Source organism: Tetranychus urticae, chromosome 2, assembly GCF_039701765.1.
Source record: "Tetranychus urticae isolate SD_2017Ah chromosome 2, NJAU_TeUrti_SD_1.0, whole genome shotgun sequence".
Lineage (NCBI taxonomy): Eukaryota > Metazoa > Arthropoda > Arachnida > Trombidiformes > Tetranychidae > Tetranychus > Tetranychus urticae.
In genome coordinates this window covers 25,806,838-25,817,047 of record NC_142959.1, presented here as the reverse complement: position 1 = coordinate 25,817,047, position 10,210 = coordinate 25,806,838, and the positions used below count along the sequence as shown (strand labels likewise).

Here is a 10,210-nt window from a genome sequence, read left to right as displayed (position 1 = left end):
TGATTGCTATTTCTCAATGGGAAATTTGCCTAAATTGGCTTTATTTTAGAGGTCTTAACAATTAGATAATTGTAGACAATGTGATTGCATATTCAATTGATTCAAGGCTACTCGATTTATTTGACTTTTTCAAATCAATCGAGATCAACAACAATCTGATTTATTAATTTGAGTGCTAATATTGACTGAAACGTTGATCAAAGGCATGGAAATGTTTTACTTCATACGGCCTTCCCGATTCAGTTGACGGTGACAATTAAAATCTCACAATAATTGATTTCGAAAAGAATCAACAAATAATTGAGTAATTCAAAGCAAAATTCTGTTCTTTCCTCAAGGCTCATGCTTCTACTTATAAACAATTAAATGATTATTTCTACTTTCTCTTGATTTAAGTCAACTGTTTTTATCATTAAAGAGCCAAGATAAACCATCGATCAAGATAATCAATCTAATCAAGGATTCATATTATCGATTGAACAATGTGAGTTATTTAACCATTTTAATCCAATTCATGTCTAATATTCATTTGTTGAACAAATAACTCTGAATCTCATGGTAGGATAAAAATATTTTAATAACAATTGTAAGTTTTTTTTCTTGCATAGATGCAAAATAGATTACTAGATGGAGTCCATCTCGCTTTGATATTAAAAGGTTTTTTGTATCAGCTGATTTTCAAACTTTTTGTTTCTTAAGTTTCTCTTTTTTGAAATATTGCTGTTATAATTTTGTTAATCTGATTAATCATTAAATCTTCTGAAATTTTCTTTAATTTATTGTATTGTGTTCACTTGTCTTGGGTTCGTGACTGATTGAGCCATCAAGGTGATAATCACCAATATTTTGTCACTATTGAAAATCAAATGACTCTGATTATTTATTAATCCCTCTCCATTGAGTTTAAATCATTTGCAATCGTCAACTATCATTTGTTTATAATTACAACGATGTCAACCTCTTTTAAGTCCTTGACAATACCGAATCAGGGGACGAGTACAACTTCTAATACATCTACAACTGCCACTAAACCAAGTACAAGTGTATCAACCTGTACTGAATGTAAAAAGAAGTTCATTGAATCGTTTTTAAAGACAAATTTTGATTACAATGTTTGCAATGCATGCAGGTGAGATGAAAATATTTAATGACAGTCATGATTTCGCATTTAATCTGGCATCTATGCCTCGTCATTTTGTTGACTGTCTCTCAATAATTTGAGAAACATATGCTATACTTTATTTGACTAATTTTTAAAATACAATTCTTTTTTTAATCAGAGATCCTAAGGATAAACATAGTTTGATCACTCGAACAGAGGCTAAAAATGAATATCTTCTTAAAGACTGTGATCTGGATAAAAGAGAACCACCATTGCGTTTCATTGCCAAAAAAAATCCTAATCCTTTGGCTCGTGGTGATATGAGACTGTATCTTCACATTCAAGTGGAGGAAAGAGCATTAGAGGTTTGGGAATCTGAGGAAGCCTTGATTGCTGAGAAGGAAAAAAGAAGTGGCAAGAGAAAGGATAGACAAAAGAAGGACTATGACAAAAAAATGAAGACTTTAAGGATGGAAGTCAGAAGTAGTCTATACAAGAGGAAACCATCGGCTCACATTCACGAATATGGAGAGGAGAAATACATAGAGTCCGAAGATATGTACGAGAAAACCTGTAAAACGTGTGACCATGTGGTATCATATGAGAAAATGTAAAATTATTATGTCAAGTGTTCAAAAATGACTGCAATTTGGTAATGACAATGATAAAATGCATTTTTCACTTGATGTCTTCGAATGAATATTTCAACTAACTTTCTTCACATCATTTTGGTCATCTAAATACTATGCATGTCTAGCATACTCATCTAACTCCAAAGAAACCATCATGAAACTCACTCTCTACTTAAACGTTACATCGTCTATTTTAATTTCATCGTATTCATAACACTTTTTTGTAAAATGTTGTCTTTTCCAAACTTTACCGGCTGCTAAAGCATTTATTGAAATGCTTTATGCTATTAAAATGTTGTTTTAATTCTCAGAGCTGAAAATCAATATGTATTTCAATTGTTGACGATGTAGTTGATAAAAAAGGCTAGATATTTCAGGCATTTAGCTTTTTATGGCCCTCTATTTTATTAGCATCAGACTTTTATACAATTTACTTTGATTTTGAACTTCCATTCGTAAAAACTGTCTTAAGTGCAATATGATTCAAAGCTCGTTTTACTTTCCTAACTTAAACTCATTCTTCGATTTCAAGAATTGGAGTGAAAAAATGTAACAATGTCCTGTAAAGCTGAAAATATTTGAAATGAATTCAGTACAAGTTAATTACCAATGACTAACTGTATTGCAAACATGAAGAGAAACCGTTTCACTGAAAATTTGCAGTGAGTAATGCTGTCTACTAAAGAAATAAAACTGATTGAGTAACTTTTTATTGATGATTAAATTTATGAATGAAAATCTTTGTCAGATAAATCAAGCGATAAAAAGAAATAGTAATCATTTTAATTACAAGATTATTAAAAAAGCTCATTTCATTACAATGATTCGGTATTCCATTCATGTTTGCATCATTCTCTTTTCAAAACTGGCTCTTTTTCAACTATGATGGGGAAATTGACTCAAATCATCAACGCGTTTGCGTGTAGTTTAGCTTGGATTTTTTGTTAATTCTGATGCATCGTGATCTTTTTAATTGTAACAACAATGTTATATGGTCTATAATTCAATATGGTTTATTTGTTTCATAAATAAGGCAATTCATAATTTTAAACACCTAACCTGTGCTACTCCTAGGATATTGTATACATTGCTTCTATCAACTGTTTATGTCGATGTTTAAACCAGTCAATTTTGTTACATCAGTCGGATTACTCATTGAATGATCGTCGTAGTTACCACTTTATGGAATATAATGTGTGAATCTGGGAGGGATGAACGGGGATTCGTTTGTGGTGCTGTTGAAGGTAAGCCGACCGACTATCCATTGTGCTAACTGCGAAACCATAGATCCACCCTGACAATCACCTGTTTAGCTTGCTATCTTTTTTTCCTCACTCTTGCTTAACCAAAAAAAGAGTCAGGCAAAAATACTTGCTGCTAAATATTTAAATAAGGATAAATATTGTTTTATTAGCCTTTTCTTATTCCTTTTCCTTGTAAATTTGAAAATTTTACCTACTGATTGTTTTTGATTTTACTGTCTTCTAGACTCAAGTTCAAGAGATGATTTGGATGCTCTTTTGCCCACATCATCGGACTGCAATAAGATCAAGGCTGCCATTGAACATTATCAAGCTAAAATCATGAGGACCAAAGAAGCAATAAAAGCTGAACAGACCTCGCGAGATGAGAATGTCAATGAGTATCTTAAATTGGCTGCTAATGCTGATAAAGTTCAAACTCAACGTATTAAGAGTATGTTTGAAAAGAAGAATCAGAAATCTGCTCATACGATAGCCCAACTACAAAAGAAATTGGATTCTTATCTAAAAAGGATTCGTGATATTGAAAATTATGGTATTCAAGCTCTACACCAGCATAGTCGATCTAAAGCAATGTTAACTAATGTTGGCCATGGGCTTAAAGGTGTAGGAACTAATATAAAAGAAGGTATTTCTGGTCTTTCGGAAGGTGTCATTGGTAGCATAAAGTCTTTCTCGTCGCCAAACACTCATCATTCCTCGGGTGATAATTTCAATTCAAAACCCAAAGACTCTTTCAAAAATAAAATTGGGAGTGCAGACAATATCAACTCAGCAGATAACTCAATTAATGATAGCTCAACAATGAATGAAAGTGAAAGTAATGAAGGTAAAGAGGCCCAATCCAAGTCATCAGGTGTTCACAATCAAGGTGGCTCAGTATTTTACACTCACAGCCATACACACAGCCATAGTACTAAACATACGTCAGATGAAAGTTCAAGTATATCTTCTGTATCAGATAATATTGGTGCTATAGCCGGTTTAGTTACTTCTGGAGCGTCCTCTGCAAGTCCAGCTAAACAACTTTACCGAACTTTTGACAGCCAACTTGTCAGTCAGAGTGGTTCCTCACATAACATTCACGACCTGGAAACAATACTTTCTCAATTGCGAGATCGTGAAGGTGATTGTCAACGATTAGCTGAGGAAATAGAAGCAGTCAAAACATCACTTCACGCCGAATATAGTTTAATCAATCAAAGTTTACAAGAAGAGAGATACAAATCTGAGGTTAGTGTCACTTAAAATCAAAGGCCAATATAATTTAATCACACAACCCATGTCAATTTTATCAGGAATCTTTGATTCTTCATTTTTGTTGAAAACTATCTAGTTTCGCATCCCTTTCTTACTACACTGTCTCTTTAAAATTGGTTTGTCTTCGTTCATTAAGCTATCTTAATTTACTCTAATCTCAAGTTTGTTTCTTCAATTCTCGGTTTACTTACTAATATCGCTATAGTCGGTCATCATGATCGGTTGAATAAACATTGCAATTATATCCTAAACTAATTATAAGATCATGCAAACCTTTCTCACGTCACTTGTTACTGATGATCCAGGAAAAAAATTGATATACACAATTATAGATATTTATTTCAACGCCAGATTCTAATACATTCAACTATTCTTTTCTCTTGATTAACATACCTTGTATACAAGTAATATCATGATGCACTTAATCATCATTTGAATGACGAATGACCTCGCTTTGTCTATGATGATTAAAATATCCAGTTAAACAAGATATCATCATGATTCGAGGTTACTTTCTTTTCTCTTATTTTTCGAGATTGCCGTTCCTTTAAGCGCATTTACGATTAACGAATTGAATAGATTAGAATAAGAGAAGAAAGAATGCTTGAATGAATCACTTGAAATATGCGACTTTCCCTACTGAATCCTGTTTTGTCTTCTAGTTTAATTTACTCCTTTATCCTTATCATCACCAACATCATGATAATTGTTTTGATTCCATTTACTTATCCATCTAATGCTTAAACCTCTTTTTTTTGTTTTATTTATTTCTATTTCTTTCCAATGTTTCCATCTAATGTCATCTTTAAACAGCGTCTCGAAGAGCAAATGAATGATCTGATAGAGCTGCATCAAAATGAAATTGAAAACCTCAAGCAAAACATAGGTGATATGGAAGAGAAAGTTCAGTACCAAAGCGAAGAAAGGTTGCGAGACATTTATGAAATGTTGGAAAGCTGTCAAACACGAATATCTCGAATGGAACACCAACAACACCAACATCTCCAACAATTAGTTAATCTTGATTCTTTGGAAAATTCGAATGCTCGTGCACTGGTTCTTAAATTAATTAATGTTCTTTTAACTATACTCCAAGTGGTTCTCTTATTGGTTGCCACTGTAGCTAATATTGTGACACCTTTTCTCAAAACAAGGTACGATTATATTGAAACTGGTATTGCCATTTTAAATGACTCAATTTTCAATCAATCGGGTGAAACTGCTATTTATCGTTTTATGTTAACAGTTTGGTTAGAGTTAATTTTCTTAAACATTAGACAATTATTGCAGTTGACTTTCAGTTATGTTATGCCACAAACTATTAGGCTTGAAGTTAAATTTTACTCAGCTTCACTTAAAACTCCATCATCGTGATATAATCGTATTAACTAATTTTTTCGCTCAGTTTTTAACTCAAAGTATAATTTAAAACACTAATTCGCTAGATTGACTTTTTTGGTGTCAATAAAATTCACTTTACCAAACTGTTATCATTAGCCCGCCTTACATCTACTTGATTATTAATGCTTTCAATTTTTGTTACCGACTCTTTAGGATCCGTTTTTTGACAACAATTTTTATTCTGGTCATCGTAATGATGTTCGTTCGACAAAAAGCTGAATTTGTATTATGGTTTCAAACACGAATCATCAAACGATTTCCGATTATATTGAAATTACTGCCTGAAGAGGTGATTAATGTTGGATAAAAATAATAAGGCAAATTAAAGTCATGATGTTGATGGGACAACAACACATCATCGGTAACTTCATGTAGAACAAAATTCAGCCTGTGCGATCAAATATTTCAAGAAAATGAAACAAGGCAAATCTCAAAGCAATTGACAAAAACAAAATAGATTATCATGGAAAGGAGGAAGCTGTACGGATTACCCAAATCTTCATATTCTTCTATTGCAAACAACTTAATCTTTCTTACCTTTCATTTCTCTAATTTTCATCCTTTCTCTTCATTCTTTTTCTACTTTTTCCCCTTTTCTTTCTTTATCTGATTGCTGTTCATTAGTCAAAGATTTTTTTTCTATCACCATCAAATGAGGACAAAGCATTCTATGAATCAAAGATTGATGAGCAATTTTTTTCAACAACACACAATATCTGAATGCCTGCTAATATCAACAGTAGTTTAATTTATAATCGACATCATTCTATTCATCAGCTGATTAATGGCTGCCATGATCTATGTAACTAGTTACCAGGAGGTAACAAACAAATGGGTAAATAATAGCTGATCAATTGGAAAGATATTATTACTGGTTTTTGACAAATTGGCATGTTAATGAACGAGGAAAAAAAATGCAACGATATGATCAGATGAAGTTTTAAAACTTCAAATAATGGAAAAATAAAACAGCAACAACTTCGGGTGATGCTCATCTGTTTGCTCCATTCACGGTTCCTTGGATGAGGGACAGCACAACCAAATGCAAAAGATAAAGAGAGACAACAGCAAGTCATCACAAAAAAATGTTTTGACATCATCAGTGTTCCAGAAAAATTATTTATAAATATACTCATCATTGTTTCTCCAACAACTCTTTTTTTTGGACAAAAAAGTTAGATTTCTTCTAAACAAAAGAACTCCATGTTCTCGTACCTGTAAAATTGTGACTCAAGAGTCATCAGCATTTTGGGATAAACTGTGATAGATGATCTCTCCGATACTTATATGCTCTCATCCTCTACTTCTTTACTCTACACACTCATCTTTATCATTATCCTCTTTCATGTTCCCTTCCTTTGCCTACTTTCAATTTCTCCCCTTTTTCAACAGATTCAACATCGCATACCTCTTTTTATATACACAACATACACGAATAATCTCTATACAATCACGTTTATATTCTCACCTTGTCAACCTTTCTCTCAACTTGTTACACTACGCATAACTCACACATGCATTTTGGATCATTTTTCTCGCCATTGTCTTTCCATCCAGTCCTCAATTCATAATCGTGTTCCCATAAGTCGAGTCTTGGTTGAATGAAAATTTTGGAAATGGTTTTACCAATGGCAATTGGGACAAAAACGAATTGATCAAAGTGTGGAAAGCAAATACGCCAAAACCTGATTTTATGGTTTCTAATGAAATTTTTTCAGCCTTTAATACGATTACAATCGAAAAGAAGATCTGATGAAAAGCATTTGCAATGGTTTGAAACCATGATGATCTTACTCAGGGCGATGAAGGAAAGAAATACAAATGATAAATTGAAAGAACAAAGATAGAGACATGTAAAAGGAAGACAGAGGAAACACCTTACATCAAAGCTACCACCATCAGATATCAACAAGTAATTCCGCTGAAATTTGAATAAACTCTTTTCTATAAATCAAGTATCAATTGGGAAAATTTAAGGAAAATGATCTACTCTGACAGTTACAGTGGATAATTCAAAGGATAATGCCCTTTATTTGTTGGCATTTTTTTCCTTTCTGTGTTCACCAAACATTTCCTTGTAAACATTAGCTTAGTTGCTTGGTTGCAGTTGATTCAACATAATGCTGATGATGATAATCGTGAATTGTGATTGATCAAGAATCACATGCAACTCATATACGAACACTACAAAGAATTAGGGTAACAATCACTAGATTATGATGATGATGATGATGATGGATTTCATTAATTTCCTTGTTTCATATGATGACTTTGATGCATATCTAATCAAATCGATGTGTAAACAACGGTTATTATTTGCATCTAGACAATCGCAAACAACCAGTAGCCACAATCGCAGGAATTAAGGACTATTGGATCTCTCATCGCTTGGAATAATTCTGATTCAATTGCTTATATTTTCCCTCTTAGCTGCTTCTTTTTACCTAGTCAATTTTTGATTACTTTTCCTACTCCTTATTTTGCTGTCTTACAGACTGCTTATTGATTATTATTATTATTTTATCCAGATGAATCATTTCCAATGTTGAAAAGAAAATGGAAAGCTAAGATTGAAAAATTTACAGCCATCAAGACAACAAACATAATCATGGTATAACCTTAATAGTTGGATCATCTTAATTCAAGTAAATTATTACGCGATGGCAAAAGAATCAACCATTATTTTTATATCACTCGCCTTTAAATTTGCTGATGACAACTATTAATATCATAATCATCACCATTAATATCTTTCCAGGCAAGATTCATAGTACTTTCCGTTTTCATGATAATGATTTTATTTAATTACAATCAGTTGAACACCTATCGGAAATCCTACCGTTTTATTTCCATAATTGTCCTGATGGAAAGCAAAAAAACAACAAATAACATAATTATATTATTATTATCCATCTCATCATCTTTGTAAATCATTATTTATACTTATCATGATTATCTCACATATTTTTGTTTGATTTGATAATCAATTACCATTTTAACCATTAGCATTTCAAGTAAATGGTTAATGTTAATGAATTGAGACAAGGTAAACAAGTAAAAACGGATTGCGACCCAAAACTTTTCTAATGCTTTATTTCATTCCAATGTTTTTCAATTAAAAGTCAACTGCACAATTAATATCTGATAAAACCTTTAATCAACATTAGTATTTACCAATTTTAACACCAATCTCAACAGAAAAAGAAAGGCTTTGAATTGTTAAACCGCTAAAATTTATTGTAAGAATCAACTTACAGTCATCACTCAAACTTTTTATTTACCAAATATAAATTATTATATAATCATGATGATTTGACGATAAAAACTCTTTCAAATATCGAGTTAACTAATTTATGAACAAAGCATTGACGCGTAAATCAGATCAATGAAATCATAATCAACTTGACTTTTATTTATTCATAGGATTCACAAAATATCAAACCTAATTTGGCTTGAATTTAAAATAGTTTATCTTATCGTCTACAATTAATGAACTTTGCCCATCCTGACGTGAAAAGTGTTTCATTCATGTGAAATTTCCAGACAACTCACCGTCAACACGTCAACGAATTCATTTTTTCAATTCAATTTCGCGTATTTGGAATATGTGTGAAAAATTACACTATTTCGTTGTATTAAAACACGAAAATCGTAATGATGATCAATAATCATCCTGGCTTTCTATTGAGAATTTTCGTTAATTTAAAATTGAATATCTTTATCCAAGAATTTTTCTGAATAATGGTTGAAAAGATCCAATAGGGATGAATTTCCTCTTTTGCATTTTGAACAGCCCAGTCACCCAGTGTTTTTGTAATAGGTGTGTAGTCACCGTAATTTCAGTTTCAGTGAAGAATTTTTCCTCATTCACAAAACATGCAGGAGGGATAATTGCAATAAAATTTTGAATCTTCTTGCTTGATGCTTGAGATAGCATCTTTAAATTGTCGATAAGTAACATTTTTTGCGACCCAATTCAGGAATTACAAACTTCTCATTTTTCGCATTGTGATAACAGGATACGGCAATCCTGCGAAAAAGAGAAAAAGGTTAGTTCGAAAAGTTTATCTTTGTAAAGGGTGTAAAGAAAGTTTTGGCAAGTAAGCTCAGCCCACTTCATTGCGCAGAGATCCTTTTTGGTTTGTCTATGTGAGTCAAAACATTATTTTCACAAAAAAGCGCTCTTTCATACGCAACATTTGAGTCTGTCCTCCGCGAGTTGATTCCACCTCTGACATTAAATAACTTGCTAACCTTTATCAAGTGGAACTGTTGAATAAGGCTCATTCATTCCTTACATAGTCGTAAAGGTTTGTGTTAGTTTCAATGTTAATCAAGAGAAACTCACATATTACTATTCCTATTCAATCTAATTTCACCTTTTATTCCCTAAATACCTTTCTTTTCAAGCAACCTTCGCGCACAGGTAGATTTGGCATGTAAGCTTCTCATTGATCTGTGGACTGGGGCTAGACTCATCGCAAATCTTTGAGGAGCGCCAGTGGTTGGACTGATCAACAAACTGCGTTGCCTTTAAACTCTACTATGTGAAC

General features: G+C 32.4%; 2 protein-coding genes across 5 annotated transcripts; both read left to right on the top strand.

Moving 5' to 3' along the window:
- Positions 1-706: 706 nt before the first annotated feature.
- Xpac (DNA repair protein complementing XP-A cells homolog Xpac) lies at positions 707-2,046 on the top strand. Its single transcript, XM_015927607.3, has 2 exons — positions 707-1,129; positions 1,281-2,046. Exons 1-2 carry the CDS (start codon positions 951-953, stop codon positions 1,714-1,716), a joined length of 615 nt encoding a protein of 204 aa, XP_015783093.2. The 5' UTR covers positions 707-950; the 3' UTR covers positions 1,717-2,046.
- A 669-nt stretch (positions 2,047-2,715) lies between these two features.
- Positions 2,716-8,735, top strand: LOC107360627 (transmembrane and coiled-coil domains protein 1). 4 transcript variants are annotated; one of them, XR_016198980.1, is made up of 6 exons: positions 2,716-2,978; positions 3,223-4,229; positions 5,070-5,410; positions 5,811-6,137; positions 6,282-7,569; positions 8,186-8,735. XR_016198980.1 is itself a non-coding variant. In XM_015927319.3 (4 exons), the coding sequence occupies exons 1-4, from the start codon at positions 2,894-2,896 to the stop codon at positions 5,962-5,964; spliced, it is 1,587 nt and encodes a 528-aa protein (XP_015782805.1). In that variant the 5' UTR covers positions 2,716-2,893; the 3' UTR covers positions 5,965-8,735. The 4 variants fall into 4 exon arrangements, 1 of the variants encoding a protein (XP_015782805.1); XR_001568340.3 differs by having other exon boundaries at positions 6,282-8,735; XR_003081999.2 differs by having other exon boundaries at positions 5,811-7,569.
- The last annotated feature ends 1,475 nt before the right edge of the window (positions 8,736-10,210 follow it).

Excerpts from the sequence above, each read along its gene's own strand:
- Xpac (XM_015927607.3), top strand. The coding sequence starts at position 951 with ATGTCAACCTCTTTTAAGTCCTTGACAATACCGAATCAGGGGACGAGT. Across the intron at positions 1,130-1,280 it reads AATGTTTGCAATGCATGCAG|AGATCCTAAGGATAAACATA; the intron begins GTGAGATGAAAA and ends TTTTTTAATCAG.
- LOC107360627 (XM_015927319.3), top strand. The coding sequence starts at position 2,894 with ATGATCGTCGTAGTTACCACTTTATGGAATATAATGTGTGAATCTGGG. Across the intron at positions 4,230-5,069 it reads AAGAGAGATACAAATCTGAG|CGTCTCGAAGAGCAAATGAA; the intron begins GTTAGTGTCACT and ends ATCTTTAAACAG. Across the intron at positions 5,411-5,810 it reads ACACCTTTTCTCAAAACAAG|GATCCGTTTTTTGACAACAA; the intron begins GTACGATTATAT and ends CCGACTCTTTAG.